General features: G+C 42.7%; 1 protein-coding gene across 1 annotated transcript; it reads left to right on the plus strand.

Moving 5' to 3' along the window:
- Window positions 1-3,913: 3,913 nt before the first annotated feature.
- Window positions 3,914-19,661, plus strand: LOC124413630 (neuroendocrine convertase 1-like). Its single transcript, XM_046894350.1, has 15 exons — window positions 3,914-3,942; window positions 4,152-4,329; window positions 10,083-10,190; window positions 10,542-10,841; window positions 11,432-11,578; window positions 11,745-11,811; window positions 14,096-14,367; window positions 15,198-15,410; window positions 16,179-16,279; window positions 16,677-16,742; window positions 17,505-17,657; window positions 18,393-18,559; window positions 18,702-18,835; window positions 18,939-19,070; window positions 19,167-19,661. Exons 1-15 carry the CDS (start codon window positions 3,914-3,916, stop codon window positions 19,302-19,304), a joined length of 2,205 nt encoding a protein of 734 aa, XP_046750306.1. The 3' UTR covers window positions 19,305-19,661.
- Window positions 19,662-21,258: the final 1,597 nt, after the last annotated feature.

Consider the following 21,258-nt stretch of genomic DNA (forward strand, 5'->3'; position numbering starts at 1 on the left):
TCATATCGTATTAAATTCACATATTATTATGTCCTCTGTTTTAATTATTAATATATTCTCCTGCCTCGTACCGTATCAAACATAGAACGATTACACCATACATTGTAGAATTTTCCAAAATGTAGATAGTACTCAAACAGAGGATCGCGCGATATTAATGCGGAAACCGAAAGAACTGGGAAAAAAGGAAAAAAGGGGAGAAAAAATTAGGTATTTCGACGCGATCATGCGGCAGCAGAACGTTGAACGAGGCCATAAACGCGGCATAATTACCGGTTAGAAACGAGCCGGAGTTATCGGCATGAGGGGTACTTGAATAAGAAAGAAGAGATGAAAGCGATAAGCTTTAGTCGTATAATATACGTAAAAGCGTATCAAAAGAGAAAAAAATACGAAAAAGTAAAAATTCAGAGAAGCAAAATATTAATTCATATCACGTCGTGTCAATGTTCGCTGATGGGAGGGGTAGTTGGCTAAAATGACAAATGAAACTGCCCTATCAGAACGCTTAATCGCGGCAAAGCCAACCGAGTCTCAGTCCCGATATTCACCCTTTTAACCAGCGTTACTTTTATCACAGGGGGCAGCGGAACGTTGCGTTTTACGATTGGGAAATGGAGCCAGCGGTGCACACACGTACATCACCTATACTCGAGGTCGAATTCACTCTAAACTCATAAAAATCCCTCCCCCCCCCCCCCCCTCCCACTCCTTTTTACTACCTCGGCCTTAAATCGTACCGTGGAGAAAGCTAAACGAAATATAGCTGCAGCCTGCACTGCATTATCACTGGCTCTATCCCACCTGTGCACACGTGTACTTTGTTAATATATTATACATGTGTGTGCGTGTGTGTGTGTGCGTGTGTGTAGATGCAGTTGCAGGTGTGGTATACACGGTATGTTTCCCGGTTTAATCTTCACATGCAAGTATCTATTTTTCATTTTTCCTGTACTTTTTCTTGGTTATAAGGTTGCACCGAGCTTTTTCACCCTGATACCCTCGCACACCCTTATATGTACAAGCTCAGAGAATTCTAGCTCAACTCAACCGGCTTTTGACCCTTTTCTTTTCTTTTTTGAACAAAAAAATGTTAGTTGTAGCCCTTAACAATTGTATCGTAAAAAAAAGACACGCGAGTGAATTACGTGGGAGCTTTTAATTGAAGACAAATTTTCTATGGGATGGGATTTTTCAGTGTTTGAACTTCTCCCTTGGTTTAATTTTTTTCTATTTCCCTCCAAGAGAGTAAATATACTCACCGTTTTACCGTGCGCCTTTGCCAAAAATATAATCTTGTTTCTACCGAACCTTAATTTTTCCGAATAATTAAAGCACGGCGCTTGCTTATAAGATTGATATGTGAAATCATAGCATGCACCATTGAAATTTATATCGGATAAAAGGTCAATTATAATAGATAATCGTTGAAATTAGTGTCAGGAAAAAGCGCGAAGGACGAGAATTCCGAGTCAACGTTTTGGCCAGAGGCTCGACGAGTTAATCCAGTTGGCACGATAGGGCGCGGCGTCCTTTCCGAATGAACTCAAAGTTACACAAACAGGTATACAACTATATAGTAAGATAAGACTTAGCACGGAGGAAGATTTATTCGCCAGGCTAAGTTTTCGGGAACAACGATGCCCTGCCCCCTCATTCTCCCCCCCGAAATCCGCGGCGATCGCCAAATTTTGCAGACACAGTACGATAATCTAAATACGAGGAAATCGCGATATTATGTGAGTGGAAACTTTGGCAAATGATTACAATTCTAAAAATACGTTACAATTAAAGGCGTGCGATGAATCGTGAACGCTAAACCGTTCTGTGTACTAGGGATGGAATTTTAAAGCTCCGAATCGAGCTTTTGCAGGTTGACTATCACGGCATCTGGTTCTGAAGTTTAAAATGTCGATAATAATTGGCTGCTGGCAGGTGGTAAGAATTAAATTGCTTCAAAATCCGTCGGCTATGGGACAGACTGATGTGAATGGAGTTCGATAAGGTTTTCGGTCGGTAAAATTTAAACGCAGTTCACACAGAATTCGCTCGAGGCAGCAGCGCTCGAACAAAAGTACTACGTGGCCTACTTCGATTATTCGATTACATTCACGTTTTGGAATAAAAAAAGATGTGATTTCGAATTAAAAGATCAATTTGCTCACAGGAATAAAACAAAAGACTTGACTCCGAAGTTGAATCGTGAAAATTTAATCACATTTTTAACAGAAAACAAGTGCTTTAGATTATTTCTCAGACTAAAACTATATCAGCTGATAGACAAACGCATCGACACATTTTTTTCTCAAGTTTCCAAACGGACGTTACAGCGTTTCGGATTAATATTAAACATGCGTACAAACAAGACTTTTTCTTTTCAATATACACTCAGCTTCCTGTCGACTTCCAGCATTCTTTTCCTCTACGAACTTAGTTCTTCTGGTTAAAATACGCAGTTACACGATCCCAGGGGATGAAGCGATGCTGGTACTACTCTGACAGAGATTCAGGATTCTGAACGAATGATCGCAACCAAAAGTCGCAGGATCCTATCTCCGCAGCAATCTTTTCTCCAAGTGACCAGGAACCCCTGCAGTTAAACGTCTCGCCGAATGGTTCTTGTGAATCTTTCTCAAAGTCTAAAATCCATTTGATGTAAATAAACGGCTGCGAGAAGCAGATATATAGAAATCATTGCCTTAACCCGAGTAATCTTCATTTTTAGTCGATTATCAGTGGTCCGATAAGGAAACGAGGACTTCGTGTTTAGCGGATGAAAATCGCGGATAATAACGTTTGAGACGATTTCTCGAAGGATTGCGCAACGTCTGGTCCGTCGGAGACGTGTGTTTCCTACCCCCACGATAGCATCTACAATCCCCACCACGAGTCAAGCAACAGGGTGAAAAAGTGGGGGTTGACATCCGCGAGACACAAAAGAACATCACAACTAATTGTTAGACGCACTGTTCGAACGCATGTCTTGCCGAATCGGTTGAAGCGAGCTTTCAACTTTTGTTGTTTTCAACAAAAAGTGGAGAGAAATTTCTCCAGCAAAGAACATACTTCTCACACATTTACTAAATCACTTGACAAGTATATTTCCCATCCAATGTTCAAACGTACGTGAAAGTGTCTTATTCCGGATTTATACCATACTTTGTGACACCCAACTTACCACGGACATTGATCAACGATTTATCAAATAATGGCTGTCGCATTTTTCATGTAAGTTTTTAATTATCACAATTGCAACCCAATCGACTTGCACTATATAACTTCGTTTGCGAATGACTTATTTTCCTTTAAAAATTGGATCGACAATATTTACCTCATTCAAATTATGAACGAATAATTGCACAGTATAGTAGAATATAATTCCAATCGGTTGAAAGAAAAATAAAATAATGATGCAAATAGTCGTTAAAACGTCCTCAAGTATAAGCGGTAGACTGCGTTCAAAGTATAGGATAAATAGAAACGAAAGGTAGAAAAGGGAGCTGAAGTAAAAAATCTACCTCAACAGCATATTTCCTAGCGATACGAGCTGAAGTAACGCTTCGTCAGTTCGATCGAGTTGGAATTGAAATAAATAACCGGAGAATCGGGGAAAACGAATAGAAATCCGCTTTTATGCACATCCGTACCCCGAGGCAGGCGCATACCTATAGATATATATAGATATATGTATAAAATACACACTTGCGCGTGTTCAGTATCCAAGATGCGACTTTACCGCCGGTTTCGTTCCTGTAATACACGGAGCTTAACAACTTCTTAATTTCTTTTCCCCGGTGCACAGCTGCATTCTGTTACCGTTTTGTAAGATAGTGAAGGTAGACGTTGAACGGAACTCCGGCAGCCATCCGCTGTATCCGAATATTTTAATCAGTTTCTAAATCCTCCGCACGGCATGTTGATTCATTTCCAATCTCTCTGCCTGTAAGCCGACAAAGCAGCCGGTAATCCCATGCAATTTCACGTTATGACTACCAAGAGCCTTCGGGGTACAACAAAAGACTCCGCGAACATCCAGACGCTAATTAAACGGACACGTAAAGAGGTATGATACACACTCCAGTCGCGTCCCAAGTTTTTCTCGTTGAAAAATTCAACTCCAAATGCACTATAATCGCATGATGCATTTCCAGCGCTTACATCTGCCTGGCGAGTCTCTGTCTTCGGCTGTCCGCAGCGACGCCCACCGAGAGCGTCGGGACGTCAGCGACTCCTGAGGAGTATGGAAACGAATGGGTTGTCAGGGTGGACGGCGGTCCAGAGATAGCCTCCCTCCTGGCCCTGCAGTCCGGCTACAAACATCTGGGTCCGGTAGGTGTGCACATCGCATTTCGCCGCGGGCAATCTTCGGGACCATAAAGGCTCGGCAGCAGCCATTGTTTGTCGCGAAAAGTCGGTCTATATTGTCTGGAATACATCAGACAACGATTGAAATTGAGTTGAAGTAGAGGCTCGACTTAACTCTGAGTTCGGTATTGGATAGGAATACACTTGCCGCAGACTTGAATAACCGAGTTTCAAATCCATGTTGTGTCATATGGGGATGTGGAAGAGGATGCGCTCTGCACTTGCTTCGACCCCTTGGTTTGGTATAAATGAAATGAATGAATCGGAGGGAGACGAGAAGTCGAGAAGTGAAGAAAGGAGAAATATAACGTCGAGGGAAAATTAAAATCTTCATAAAACCTGCAAGCGTTCTAATTATTCGCTCGTGTGGCTTAGCCATTGCGGCACGTCAAGATCCGCGGAATAAGGTTTCATCTAAATGTTCACGAGGCTCTCGTCCGTTTATTCCTCTCGTAATTACGCATCGTCGTACAGACCCTGGCTGCTTGTATGTAGATAGACATTCCAGTTATGCGAAACGATATCTTTTCAACAAGTACAGCTGTAAAGCTTTTGTCATTGAATGCCAAGATTGAATGTAATTATTCCATCGCGCTAGTCAAAGAGACAAAGCTATTTTACAAGGTTATGTAAGAGAATTGGGGTGTTCCGCGAATTTTGCGAAATGATTCTGATAGGTTGGCAGTTTTGTTTTTCTTATTTCGCTTTCGTCCAAGATTCAACGAAATTTCGATCGAATCACATTGAATGGTTCACAATAAAGAAATAGAAAAGTTTTCTTTTATTTCCAATTCTGTTTTTTATTTTCTTGAATAATCTCGCGTATATCCATCACCGATCGAACGGCGATCGTTTTTCCGCGTACGTAAAAACGGATATCCTTGAATTTTCGCTCGTATAACGACAGACGCACGCACGCACACATCGGTAAAAGTGATAATCCGATAAGAGTCAATTTATTTTCAAGTGTTCGCCAAACACTCTCTGAGCTCGACAAAAATGTATGTGTGTGCATATATATGATGTTGTAGCAGAATCCGTTCCACGCGAATTTCATACAGTATAATATATGAATGGAGTGGTGGTTGAAGGACAATCGATAAACGTACGATGACGTGTATGGTACGTCATCTGCACGAATACACTTTGCGTTTTATTTTACTCTTCAATTTTTCTCAACAACTCATTTCCCAGCAAACCCTTATAAAAACCCATAACTTTCTCACCGCCTCGTCGGGATAGGCACTTACTGCCTGCAGGACTTCTGCCTATAGCACGGATGGTGGTCTGGGTGAAAAACAAACGAGATATAAAATGCGTCTCCTCGCACTGTGCGAGCGAATTGAAGAATAATAACCGACGAGAAAGAGAGAGAGAGAGAGAGAAAATTCACCGTAGATGGAAAATCGCCTGGATTACTCTACAATCACGAATCGTTGAGGCCAAGAGTTTAATAATGAATTTTTCTAATTGAAAAATCTCGTTTTTCATATGTTTGCTCATCGTTCGCGATTTGATCGTCTCTAATCCACCTCCGACAGGTGTGCGCTGATTGACTCTGAGTAATTCCAACTGCAGCTGTGTCCCAGCGTCTGAGATTTCTGCATGTGTAGGCTTAATTATATAAAATAATTAGAACCGCGGTGAGACTCGCGAGGCAACGCACGCGTACCCTTAATTCATACAATGTATAATACAAGAGAAGGATGTACGCATTGCGGAGAACAGATTGCGGTCTGCTGCACGGAACGAGGAGAGCACCAGCTGCAGTTGAATTCCGGTGCAATTAGAATACTCTATTACATTAATTACGCGGTGGTTCTTTTGTGCAGGCATAGGTGCCCCATACCAGAAACCAGAACACAACATTCCGTCTTCGCAGGCTCTCGGAACTAATCGCGTCACACATGCACGTCAAAAAAACGTGACTGGAGGGTCGGAGGTCTTGCCACCCCCAAATCTCGGCTGCGAGGGAATGAATAAGCCCAACCATCCTCACTTTCTTTTCTCCCGAGTGGGATTCCGACCACTTTTGAGTTGGTTTGACGGGTTAAATCGGCTTTATCACCCGCTTACAGATGCAGCTCGGCACATCTTCGTCGAATATATAACGCTGAGTAAACAGCTCGTCGAAAGACACGGGCGACAGTGACATCTGCCAACTAGACGACTGACGGCGAGTTCATTACAGGTTTAGCAATCCCCCTTTATGCTCCCGGGTCGGAGGTCTATCCACCAGCTGAACTGTCCGTCCGACTGTCGTTCGTTTCAATTAGAGTCGAGCTGCTGAATCAGCGATCCTGCTTTGCATTGACTTGTTAGCCCAGCATCACGTCGTTATTAATTGAGCGCCGAATTTGTTTGCAGTTCGATTCTCGACGAGTACTAGGCGCCTCTCCAATTTCGTCGAGAAACAGAAACGACGACGTTAGGTTCTTTGTCCTAGATCGAAAAAAGAGAAGTTTACAGTCATTTCGTCATCGGTGATGAAAATCAGGCGATTTTCCGTCTACGTAGAATCTCGATAACGTTTGAAAAACGAAACTCGTGATGGCTACGATAATACAAAAAAGAAGAAGAAGGTGAGATCGCGCAACGATCGCAGGTAGCTATGAAGTTAGTTTCTTAATTAGTATTTCGACCCTATAATCACGAGGGGATTATTCGTAACCCGTATAACGTCCCCGAGGTCGGAAAACCGTGTCAAATTGACCCAAGACTTGACTAAAAGACATCCTGCCGTAATCCGTTTCACCGGTCAATTCGCATCGTGACTAATTATTGTGAGCTAAGGAATCGTTCTTACCTATCCTGGTTTAATTTGTTACGAAAGTAAATATAATATGTGCCTAGCTCATAGGGTGGTTGCGTAAAGCGGTTCAGAGATTTCCAAGTGAGTGTAAATATTTACCAGGTATGATATATCGACCATCGAGGGACCTTAATATCGGTAAAAGTATAAATATCGAGAGAATCAGTGAAAAAGGAATCATTCGCTAACTAAAACATTGGCGTTATATTGAGTCGAGTAAGAAAATATGAGAAAATCGGTAGCTCGTGGCTAGCAAATAGAAAAATCATTTCCAAGCTACCCTCACCCATACGCGAGCAGAAACCAAACCCTCGAGAGATTACTGCCAGACTTTGTTCAGTTTCAATTTTTTTCTTTCGCTTCTTTCTCGAATCTTTAAACGTCCGAAGAAGTAAACTAATTTCCAGGGGATCACTTCATGAATGAATAAAATGGAATTGAGATTAGAATGAGATATAACAGACGCCAGGATCCTGTTCGTTGGGGGCCGCAGACATCGGGACGCGAGACTATGAGTCGGAGATTATGAGCAGCAGTCGAGAATTCGATCAAAACCAACAGCTACCGCCTAGGATAAAGAGGACTGAGCAAAAGACTGGTAAGGCTTTTTTCACCGCCATGCTCTTTCTTAAAGATCCTTTCGAGGGGGTTGGTCTTCGCCATTAAAGGTAGCAAGTTCAAGCCTGATTCTCGCAGCAACGTTTCGATCCTAGCCACCAACTGCGCCCATACCCGAGAGAGGAATCAACCCCTTGACGAGGTTCCTTGACTAGTTGGTTCGGAATATGGCCGAGAGGAAAAATGAGGGATGCATAAAAGACGGGAGAAGGAAGTCGGGCAGTTATCAGAATCAGGACCGCGTTGCCGTTGCATTTTTCAGGGCGAAGACCGCGTCTATAGTTAATCTTGGCTTGGCAGTAGGGGATGAGAGGGTATACGAGATGAAACGACGGTAGGAGAGAGGCGGGGGAATGAGTCTGCGGGGGGTGGAGGACGAGCAAAGATAGAGACGTTCGGGTTTTCATTGGAGGCTGACGACGCCTGCAGCGAGCTTAGGGGTCCGGGATTACGCGAGACAGTTGGGAATCCGATCAAAACAAATGGACTGAGAAGATACCCAGTGGGATGTATAGGGCAGGAGGGAATTGAGGAAGGATGAGCCAGCGTGCAGGAGGGAAAGAGATAGAAGGAGAGAGAGGGAGAAAGAGAGATAGAGAGAGAGAGAGAGAGAGAGGTCGAGTCGGTGAGAGAATCTGAATACGGATAAGAGATATCACGCTGATGGAGAAGTAATGACCTGCCTTCTCGATTCTTGGCATCCTGCAGCTTTCGTTATTTATACATCCTCCTCGACATCAGAGATTTGGAAATCGTAAGCCGCCGCTGCAGCTAGCAATAAACTTTCCCGGGTCTAATAAATCACCAAGATCACATCCTCGCGCAACCCGAAATTACTTCAAACCACTTATCGTGTGTGCTGGTATAAAGAAAGTGTAACCCGTTTCGTTCCAATGATGGGCAATCGTAAGCTGGAGCTTTCAAATCGTACGATCAACATAACAAAAAACTTGTCCGATATCTAATGCAGACGCGTTATTATAGTTACGAGCAAGAGGATTTGGAGAGAGTCTCAGTGATCGAAAGGATTTTTCAAGTTGCGAGTCCTGCGAGAACGAGGAAATTTTTATCAGAAAATTTATAATCGACACTCCGGTGCTTTTCCCTTGCATGATGTGAAACAGGGGTAGTTATGTCAACATCGCATATTTAAGCATCGACCGGACGAACGCGCGCGAGCCAAGTACCAGGAGCAGAAATAATGCGTTTCTACTACATGGCAGGGTCTGACGTGTTGCGCAGAGGAGGTAGATCTAGATTCCAGAAGCCCGCTGCGGCTTTCTATAGACACAAAACGGAGGGAGGCACACACCGTGTATGGTATCGATGCCACAGCTGGCTGGCGCGTGTAACCACGACACCGTAGGCGCGTACAACGTGGCTGGCACGCGACGCCGATCCCGCCTCTGCTAGTTCCAGGTGGTAGATCGACGGGCCCTTGGAGCTGGCTAAGAGCAAAGGGCGGAGGGCGAAGGGGCGGGGAATCGTAGGGGCGACGAGTGCGCGCACGTGCGCCCGTATGACTGGCGTACACGCGTGCGTGCGTGCGTTACGCGCTCTTTATAACCGAGGACTATCTGCCATAGCGGTGGCAAGCCAGCAGCTGAGCGTCGATGTTATCCTGGTGCGAGCGTCCCTGGAAGGGTCGTAGAATTTCGGGCGTCGGGACGCGAATTTACTACCCCCTACGTCACGAGGCCGCCCCGAAACCAAGCCGCCGGAATCGGCGTATATTGATTCAATTTTCACCCGGATAGCATGGAGTTGAACCTGCACCCTGCGCCTGCACTTTACCGCACGGTGTGCAACCCCCATTGATTGTTCTCGTCGCTTGTAAATTACGATACCGCTGCACCCCCGGCCGGCCCGATGTGTCTGCGCTAAACTCTGTTCAACTGGCTGTCCCATTCGGACTTTCCCTTAATCTCTCAGAGCCGAAAATTGCATTGTCTCGTACAGCCGTGTAAATGGCAGAAGGTCGGGAATTTATCCTGTGAAAAAACACATCCCGCATGTTGATCAATTTTTTTACTGCAAAGAAAGGTCCATCGTAAACCCTGCAATTCTAACCAAAGCACCTTCATGTGTATTTTCCTCTAAATGTGCCAAACTTATTTATTCACTATTGAAACGATAATCTATGTCATCCCTCTTCTTTCCTCTTTTGTAAGTCAGTTGGCTCATTTTGATACTGTTGTCAACTTAAAAGATGAATTCTATGGGTCGTCTTTGTTGACGATGAGTTTAACAACCTCGCATATAACGCGTTATGACACTATGAATTAAGGTACTGGGATTCGAGGACACGTATTTATGGCACAAAGACAACAGCCCTCAGCATCAGAAGAGAGGAGGACATCCGCGACTTGGAAAGGCTCTGAACTCGCATGCGAAGGTAAAACGGTTAACGAATTTATCTCAAACATAGGCGGTTACGTGCGCTGCTCTCGTCACGTACAAATTTTTGAAGAGAAAATTTATGCAGCTTTGAATTTCCCGACGAACGAGTCCGGTACGTGGTAAATTAGGTATTTCGGCAAAGCCACGTGCCCTGATTCACAATCCAAAGATGAAATTTTTTCCACACAAGTCAAATTTTTAATACGCAGTAAAAATATGATCAAATGGGCCCTCGCTCTTTGCAGGAATACTGAATTTTTGTCATGCCAAAATTGTTCTCAAGATTCAAGCATGATTAAAGTTGGAAAAATTTCTACAGAGATTGATAAAATGAATGGATTTCAAGGTAATCTGGGCAGATAGACAGAAGATTATACATCGAGAAAAGCGGGACCACGTGTCCTTGGAAGATCTCGAATCAGAGCGGCCGCTGGTAAGGGAAAAACGACTGCCACTGAGAGCTAAGGAAGCTGTGTTTCCCGTTTTGAGAAATTACACGCAGCCGAAAAAATCGTTGGAGTCAGAAAAGCACAGTGGAAAGTCTGCTTCGAGAAGCTCTGCAAGAGAACGCAAAAAACGTTCGATCCAAGAGATAGAGAATTCGAAGATGTTCAACGACGAACTCTGGGGTCAGGAATGGTACTTGGTGAGTGTGTTACAAACGTAAAGACTGTACGAAGATCCAATATTCCTCGTAACGCGAAGAAATATTCCCGATTACCGTTGCGAACTGCGATATGCATGTTCTATTTCAGAGTTTTTACTCTCGCCCACAAAGCTGCGATTCACCGATATAAAGTAGTGTAATCTTCCAAGCTCATTGTACAAATGTCGCGCCTTTATCTTATCGGAAAATTATGCGCCATACCGTTGTAGGGGTTTGTTTTAACACGGTAATATTGTGTGTGCTTTTTATCTACTCTAAACCCACCATGTGTGGTCTCGTAAAGCTGAATAAACCGGGGCAGATATGGGTCTAAATTAAACGGTGATCGATCCATGCTGCAAAGGATTAAGAGTCGGCTCTTTCACGTATAATCACGGCTAAGCCAGAATTCATTGTAAAATAGCAAGCTCATGTTCGAAACATTTCGCCACGGTGATCTGCGTGACACAAAATTTCCAGATTTATTTATACGAAGTAATTATATTATATTATACTAAGCAGTTAAATCACCTAATCACAGACACGACAGCCATTTCCATAATCAAAATATCGCGCTCTTTTTAACCTAGCAAGATACACGACCTACCAAGGATCTCCCGAAGCTGGATCTCAACGTCCTGCCGCTTTACCGGCTGGGGATAACGGGTCGTGGTATTCGGGTCGCAGTGCTGGATGACGGGCTCGAATATACTCACGAGGACTTGCAGAGCAACTACGTAAGTCTAACAGTACAGATCCCTGCATTTGTACGACGAGTTTAGATCAGTCTTCTGTATTTTCGACGAAGAAAATTCGCAAGCTCACTTACCGCGGCCGATTTTGCAGGGATTATTGAAATTTGTGCTTTGTGATCGATTACTGGAATATGAATATGTATTTTAGGATGCGGCAATCAGCTATGACGTCAACGAGGCGGATCCAGATCCAATCCCACGATACGAATCCACAGGTAATTAAAGACGATCGATTGAAAGAAGGCGTAATAAAGAAACGGAAGAAACATACAACGACCCTGGTGCATGAATCATGATCTAACAAAGATTGAGAGGTTTTCGTGTCACGTCGCAATCTCTACTGTAAAATACTCCATTTATCAATTTTTACCGAGATGATATTCAATAAAGGCGAACAGAGAATATAGGTTGGAGGCTGTAATTTTTTAACACGATTCAGGATTTCATGATAAAACAAAGACCCACGCAAAACTAAGTAAACGTAGGGACGAATATATTTCGTAAATAATTCTTCGAAGATTCTTTACCATCCATGCACTGTAAATTTTGAGATTTCTGTCCCGGCGCGTTGAGCGCTGGCTTGTAAATGCCGCGCTTTCTCTAAGAATCAAAAAGTATCAAGTAGACGCGTACAGAACGCTGTCAAACATGAAAATTGACCAAAGAACCGAAGGCTCAACACATCAAGAGTGCTTTATTTTGTTCATGTGTCCATTCGAGAAATCAATACGAAAAAAGCGTGACCGATTGATCTGTCCAGCATTCGTGAATATCTAGGACTAGTCGAAAAGTTCTGTAAAAACACAATTCGCATCTGCGTTCTTTTGAACGCGACACATGGGGATGCAAATTGTCGTTCTCAAATGCGAATCAAGTCCGGGAAGGAGTTTGGAAGACATGCATTATCTAGTGTGGCATGACGATCGGCTGTCCTCTTCGATTCGAAGTCTTCGATCTCAACATCCCTCCCTATCTAGCGTACCACAGAACGGGATAGATGATCCAGAGCTGCGTTTTGCCCATTCAGATCATTACAGAGATAAATTGATAAAATGAACATTGAGATTGACATAATAATTGAATTGAATAAAGACTGAAAAATGGTTGCAGAATGGCATGAAATGGGAAATTAAACCTCATCAAAATTGAAAAATCTTACGAATAAGTCTGGAGACTCTCATACCGAGCATTTTATCTGTTTTAGAAAAAAAATCTCTGCGTCCGTTTAACGCTGTGGATTACAAGAGTTAGTAACATCTCGACCTTTCTAACCTCTCCTGATCCCTAATGGGACTACCCAATGGCAATATTGAAAAAAAAGATTCACACGCGCATCCATAAACCCCACGAAGGATCCCAAAACCTACCTACCCGGTTAAAGGCCATTCAAATATTCGGTCACGCGCTCAGAGGGGGGGGCGAGAGGGATGAGCTTTAACGTGACAATCCGAGGCGGGGGGTGAGGGTAGAGGATACACTGTAATGACACATCAAGCTCTTTCTATGCAATATTATTTATTTTTTGTCGGACAATTGACATTATCCGTCATATTATTAATGGGGTAAAAAACTGCGTGACGATGTGTGATATAAGGAGGAGGGGGGGTTCTGAATGGCCAAACACAGCGTGACGTAATATTTGAATGGCCTCTTGCCTGTATTTGAATTCAGCGATTCTCCATTTTTTCTAACACGCATCATTCTTACGTATTACTTACATGCATTCGCAGTTGGGTAATTATTAGGCTCGAATATTCAAATATCCTCAACAACTTTGTTCCCAAAAATTTATTGATACGGTTACTTTGTTCTGCCAGTAGTACTGAAATATAGTCTGACCCTGTAAAGTACAATGCTTTAAAAATGCACAACACACTTTATAGAGCAAAGGAATTGTGCTCCAAAATTGAAAAAATGAATTCTCGCAAACTACAAAATTATTTCGTACATTACTGTAAAATTGAGGTTTCTATTTTTTGGTTTTTACGTAATCGCCTACAGATTAATCACGATCAGAACGATCAGAAGAGGTAATCAATATCAAATATTAGGAAAACTCAATTGCCGTGGATGATCAGTACGTTTCTAGTGCCCCATAATCCCCCAAAATATTTCGCCTTGAGCCTAAAATCGATCAAATGATTTTTCAACAAATTCTGAATTTCTTTCACCATCTCTCATTTGGAAATTGATACTTGTAAGCGAGTCACTCGTGATGCCATGTGGATTTGTTTTTGGTTTGCCCGTTAGAGCAGATCCAATATTAGGTTTTGGAGAAGGCTGAGTTGGTGAGAGAAAGTAAAGTAAAGTCGGCACTGGAGGTTTGAGTACGTTTGAAAAAAGATTAGAAAATACAATGGGTATATAGACTAAAAAAACAAAGACTGGCATTGTTCCCGCGCTCCCGCTTGGGTATTCTACATTTATAAATTCGGGCGCCGTGTTATAACCGCGGAAAATTGTAGTACGTAGGATGGTTGTTTTAATTGGACCTTTCAGGAATCAACGGACACGGCACAAGGTGCGCCGGGGAAATCTCTATGCGAGCGAACAATGGAAAATGCGGTGTTGGCGTTGCCTTCGGCGCCTCCATCGGCGGTATCAAACTTTTGGACGGTGTGGTGAACGACAGGGTCGAGGGTGAAGCGCTCGGCTACCGCACAGACCTCGTGGACATTTACACCGCCTCCTGGGGCCCAGCGGACGACGGAAGGAGCCTCGAGGCACCTGGACGACTCGCTTTGGAAGCTCTTCACAAGGGGATCACGCAGGTGACGTGGGCTGTTTTTTTATTTGTCCCTTTTTTCCGTGGTTCCCTTAGCACCATTATTATTATTATTATTATTATGTATTATTCATCTTATTCACTCGACCAAGCTGGTTTTGTGGTTCAAAATACTGGCAGAAATCGTCCGCGACTTTGAAAGGGTTTATCCCTCAAGTTGTTTAATATTTGCATAAGGGCTAACGGAGAAGCCCGTGATGGCGTTTTTTATTACTCAGTTTTAAAGTTTGCAACGCAAAAAAGTTGATTTTTTGAATCCATGGTCCGCCGAAAACTCGTCTGTATATTATTGTAGCCGTGTATAATAAAAAATAGTACTTTTAATATTGAAGAAAATTTGCAGTGGTAGACTGATGTGGGAGAATTTTTATGGCCAATTTAGAAATTCAAAATGAAATAGTATTAAATTGACACCAAATTATAATCTAGAGAAGTACACACCGCGTTTTCTTCTTATGTATTTTATGCTATAAACGTAAAGCAGTTATTTTTACAGGAAAAATTTTCAACAGAAACCTCTTTTCTCAGTCGAAATTTATTCTTTCTCTCGCCTTTGTTCGCGCGAATTTCGCACAAAGATCGTATACTGCTTTGAATTCAAATCGTCAATATTTCAGAGTGAAAGAGAGAGAGAGCGAGAGAATAAAGACGAGAGAAGCCGGTGAAAAGCTTAACGCGATATATCTCACGTACTCCCGTTGCGTTTAGGCCAAAGAACCCGCCTCAACGCCAATTACGTAATTACCAACGGATAACGAAGTCTCAAAATACACCATTAATTGTAAACCTCAATTATGCAGTGTGTATTAATTCTAGGGTCGCGACGGCAAGGGTTGTATTTACGTTTGGGCCTCGGGTAACGGGGGCTCGAGGGCTGACGATTGCGGATGTGACGGATACGTCGGAAGCATCTACACCGTTGCCGTAGGGTCCGCAAGTCAAACGGGACGGTTTCCTTGGTACGGAGAACGCTGCCCTGCCACATTCGCCACGACGTACAGCAGCGGAGCTTATCACGATCAGATGATTGTGAGTTGCTTTTGTCTTATAATTAGGTTAAAATTCCTCTTAGACACGAAACACAGAATTGCAGACAAAAACTGTCAGCAACGTACACCGCGTGTCGAGAGGCCAAAGAGCGTCGACGTCGAACGGCGTCATTTCCGAAAGTCGTCTGTTACCTCGCTCAAGTTTCGTCATTCGGCGAGGGAATTTTTTATTCGTCAATCCCAAGAACAAGGGAAGAGATAAATTGTTTATTCAGCGTTTTCGGAATGTGAATAAAGAATAAAGTAAACTTGGGCAGTCATGCATTTTCGCCAAAACCTGCTACTTCTTTGCTTTTCCATAATGATTTTGACAACACATTCAATAGTTAGCAGAAAAACTTGTTACGCGCAGGTAGACTCAAAGTCAGTCGAACGATTTTTCCGTGTTTTCAAAATGCGAAACTCGATATCACGAATCTTTTAATTACCCTCAAACTTTTTTTTCTTTCTTTTATTCCGTGACTCCAATTCGTAAATCGTATCACATCTTCCTTGGAACGGCTCTCCAAAAACGCTATATTTACCTATTACATCACACCGAGTGATAAATAACTGCGGGAAACATAAGGGCTCGGTCTTTACTCTTCGTTAAATCACCTCTTGGAAGAATATTCCTGCAGTAGGCCAGATAGTGTGAACCCTTGTTTCTTGGAGGATTTTTTTTTATATGTTCAGGGTAATAAGAATATTACAATTTATAGGACCACATAAAATCAGAGCTGACTCAATTTTTAATTTGAATTTCCAGGCTACAACTGATCTGCGAAATACTTGCACCACCAGACATACAGGGACGTCAGCGTCAGCCCCGTTAGCAGCAGGTATTTTGGCACTCGCTTTACAAGTCAAGTGAGTAACCAAAATGATTTATTTCCAGCACCAATTAGCTTACGGTTACATAACGACCGTTAAAAACAATCTCGACCTATATTTTAGGCAGTAATTAAAGCGAATTAAGACGTAGAGTTTGACCCTCCGCCGGCCATTGAACAACAATTTCTACTAATTAAGTAATTAAAAATGTCCTAGCGTAAACCATTAGCGATATCAAGTAGGCGTCTGAAACTGATTACCTGGATTAGTTGGAAATTTTTTAAAAACCCTAAGTGGGGGATAAAAAGTCTAAGACGAAATGAATATCTCGTAATTTCTTCACTTCTAAACCGACATTTCGAGTTTATCTATTAGCCGAAACGAATAAATTATTCGACAAGTTGAGAAATTCACGAGTAGTATTCTCTTCCAGTGAAAACCTGACGTGGAGAGACGTGCAGCATCTGATTGTCTGGACCTCGGAATACGCACCCTTAAGGCAAGTGTGCGTTTGTCATGTAGACCAATTATGTCAGGTTTTTCCATAAGCCGAAAATAGCTTCAGCTGAGTAAAAAATGCGGCCAAATTTTCGAATCATGGTATGAGAATGGTTCCGAGAAAATTCAATTGACGAGTGTTTGACGAATAGTGATGAGCGAAAAAACCTGTTGCGAAAATTCGACACATTACCGATTTGTTCGAGCAGAATGCTTCGAGGATTGGAATTTTTCTAAATCCGCTCGGAAAAGTGCAGAGCTGAGCATATCGGAGAGAACCTCATCTTGAAGTGTTCAATTCTACAGCAGATTCGTTTCGCCGTAATACGAAAACGGCGTAGATTCGATCGTGACCCGTTTGCAAAATTTAGCAAGCAGCTCTCGTTTGAAATCAAGCGCATTTCACGCTTCATCGAATTTTGCTCGTTCCTTCAATCCCGAGGGTTGTACAAATTGATACTGCAGAGCTAGCTGTCGATGTTTACCTTTGACGAAACGGTTCTTCCTCTTGTACCACCAGCTCTACTATAAACCATAAGTGATCAATTTATGCTTTTTTTCCGGTACGAATTGTTCGTTGATTATGTAGCCTGCAAGTAAAAAATTCCATACGAATGTGCCTGGGAGGATTTTCCCTGAAAATGGTTTGACGTTTTCCTTAAGTGAAATTTTCGTTATTCCTCACTGGATTGAACAGCCTTCGGCTGCGTATCGAACCGTGTTTCGTACATTCACGTGATCGTGATTCCCTTTATTAAAACAGCGAAAATCCCGGTTGGTTCAAGAACGCAGCTGGATTCTGGTTCAATCCGAGATTTGGTTTCGGCCTCATGAATGCGTACGCCCTCGTAACAACGGGATACAACTGGACGACGGTTCCTGATAAAAGAGAATGCCACGTGCCGGCGGATTTCGTGTAAGTACAAATCGCAATCAGGCTGAAAGTTAAATAATAAGTAAATCGATCGTGCAGTGTCCCTGCGGCGATCAATCCAATCCGTGAATTAGAGCGACTAGGAGGGAGAAGGATTGCTAGGATTTCATTTGCATCGGGGTATTCGATGCGCAAACCTCTGAACAATTATGAGGCTGTGAGTGATGAGAGGCGCTAAGCTATTTAAAGTTATTTGTATGCACAAAAGGACGAAACGTTACAGGGGCACACTCTATAACTGAATGAATTCAGGACATTTCACCGCACACCGGGGCATCCTTCCGCGTCAAATAATGATGAGAGCTTCACAAGCTACGGGAGGAAGGGAGGTGGAGGCGCTTCCTGAGTTTGTGAATTAAACATCCCTATGACGCGCGCATTCTGACGCTCACTTCAAATCCCTCTAGGCCTCCGTTCCCTGGCGGTTTTCTCTCCTTACGTCAGCTCTAGCCTGTCAACGAACCCCGACTGACACCCTGACACTGCTATAACCGTGAAAAATACGACTTGAAATTGCACACAAACATCAACGCCGAGTTTTCTAGCTAGCAGAAACAGCTACCCACTTTTGCGACGAACTAAGTAGAGAGAGTTTGAAGAATAACGCTTGCAATTAATTATAATTCCGGAACGGCGTAGCACCGTCTCATAGTAGTGAATAACAAGGAACTCTGTGAATTGTACGAACACTGTTTCATGGCTTTCTTGTCTTGTTAGCTCGAACGAAACGTTAACCTACGGCAACCCGGTTCGCGTCACCTTTGATACGGATGGCTGCGCCAGGGATGAAAATGAAATAAACTACTTGGAACACGTTCAAGTCGAAGTCAACATACGGTACACAGTTCGGGGCGCGATGAAGATGCATCTGACGTCACCGTCCGGTAAGCAAAAACTACCTCAGCCTGTTTTGTATCGATAACAGCTTCGCAAAATATTCGTAATAAAATGAGGGGAACAATTATACGGCGAACTAAATTCATCTTTTTTTTTTAATTTTCTTTTCCCTTTTTTGCAAATGCAAAGGAACGAGTGTTCGCATTTTGGCTCCCAGAAAGCTGGATGATTCTGACGAGGGTTTCCTCAACTGGAGGTTCATGTCAGTGGCAAGTTGGGGTGAAGACCCTCGTGGGATGTGGCAGCTCCAGATATCAGATTCGGTGAGTACGAACATGTATTGTTCGCGAAAATTTGTACGCTAAGCTTTCGGGGAAACAATGATACTTGTCGGATGCCACGCATTCTAATTTGCATAAATCACAGGTCGGGCCACAGAATAACAGCGGGGTTATCGGTAATTTGACTCTGATTCTACACGGTACTAAAACAATACCGGATCACGCGAGGAACGGTCCGAGAATTTACAACGATGATTACAGCAGAATGAGAAAAACGGTGAAATATAACAATGACACTTGACTGTAAGAAGTCGATTCAGTATTTGATCAAAAAAATATTCAATCGTCTACGTGTATGTTTAATTACTTACAGAATTACGAGGAGCTATTCCCGGTGAACGAAGTACCTAATTCTTTGGAGGGAAGAACAAGTTGGGAGACGGAACCGGATGTGACGCGATTTGAAACGTTTTTGGGCAAAAAATGGCTCAAGTATCTCTTAGGCGTGTGATTACCCTGATCTTAAGCTGTTCGACGAACGTCTATTAAATTTGAATTATAGTTCAATTATCAATGTCAATTGAAAATCATTCATCTGTCAATTATCGCGCTCTACCATTCCGAGCTTTCATTTTTCGCGTGATAAATAAAATCCTGCACCATGCAAAAACTGAAATACCGCGAAGTATCGACTCTAACCTCTCGGCCATCATTCCAGTTTATAGATAGAGATATCAGATTCCGAATCATATTTTTCTGAATTTCTGGTATCTAGAAATAATACGTGCAGCGTACGTGCACAGCTATATAACAATATAAAATGTAGAAAGGATAAAGCCATGAGGACAGGCTCTGAAATTTTTATCTCACAACATGATACTACCTATACATATATATGTATGTATCCTTTACGTCAGAGGAAGCGCTAGCAGACGGATGAGGAGTATAAGTTTATACATAAAATAGGGACATAAAAATCGACCACAAATATCAGATGTCAATTTAATGTGTTTGCGCAGGTACAACAGAATTTCACTGCCTCTCTAGTCTAACATTTTATCGCATTATAACCTTTAGCTGAAACTTCATTCCTACTGTTTATTTACGTTCAGATATCCTTCGAGCTAATTTCTCTGAATATAAACTAGGAACATGATTTAAGTGAGATTATTTTTCAACACCCCCCCCCCCCCCCCCCCCCCCCCCCCGATATCAGGATTGTTTAAAATTCTGAGTATTATCATACGTCTGGTCTGAGCCAAGAGAAAATATTGGTAGAATTTATTGATACAGAATAAATCTCGTTCCATTCTTCTTCTTCTTCTTGCAGACGATATTTTGAACCCCAAAGCCCCCCGAGGCAGTCTGCTCGTGAGTATAAACATTTTTTTTATCCGAATTTAAATTCCTTTTTTCTCGTTGCATTTAAACCCTGGTGCAGCATCTGGCGAGGCAACGCGCTGAACCGTTCAGTCAATGTCAACCCTGTCAACCTCACCTCCCATTCACGACTCATTTGTCCAAGCCGTTCACGTACCTCACATAATCGTTGGTTCCACTATATCAGGGGTTGCAGTAACGGCGACGCTCAAGCGGTCGTAAAAATAGCTGATGCGCCAATTCAGGCCTCACCTCAACGATACACGTTACTAACACATGCATACAGACGTGCAAAGTTGCACGACTCAGCCTCACGGAGCTCACCACCGGAAGTTAAATGCGATCAGAGAGGCGGTTTCAAATGCGTCGAGTTATCTTACGGGCGTTAAAACGTCCCTCGTAAAATTATCCGCTATACCTTCAGTACGAATGCCTCCCTGAAAGCGACCTGCAGAGACGACCGAACTTTCCAGAACCTTCAACGGCAGCTTATCCCGGAAAACGAATTAAGACGGAGTAATATCACACCGGCCGTTTAAACACCGCCGGTTGGTTCCATAAACTTAATTGAACGTAGCGCGTACATCAACCTCGGATCAAGTGATGAAAATCAGGACGGAAGGTGGGGCGTTCAAAACGCAGAAATTGAAAGAATGCCTTGATGATACAGTTTTTTACAATTATCAAGAAGTAGAGTTGAGGACAAGATTTCGGCTCGTATTGAAAAATCAAGCGAATCTGTACACCGTGTGATTTCTTTCAACTCTATGAATAAATTTCGAATATATTAGATGGTTGTATTTCGGTCATGATCTCCAGTAACGCAATTGCCAAAATAAGATCTTTCAAGCCTCGTTATTCCTCATAGTTTAACAGCCACAAAACTACGTAACTTTGCCTAAGAGTTCTAAACTCCAAGACCACGACCCACAGAGTCAACCAAAGTTCCATAATTTGAGCTGAACATGAGCTTTCCAGTAATGTTTTCTCTGCAGAGTAAGAATTACTGTTTAAAATCGCTTAGAGCGTTATCCTGATCGATTAAATCTCGTAGAATTCTCCGATTCATTATCAGCTGGAGTGAG

Source organism: Diprion similis, chromosome 12 (genome assembly GCF_021155765.1).
Source record: "Diprion similis isolate iyDipSimi1 chromosome 12, iyDipSimi1.1, whole genome shotgun sequence".
Classification (NCBI taxonomy): domain Eukaryota; kingdom Metazoa; phylum Arthropoda; class Insecta; order Hymenoptera; family Diprionidae; genus Diprion; species Diprion similis.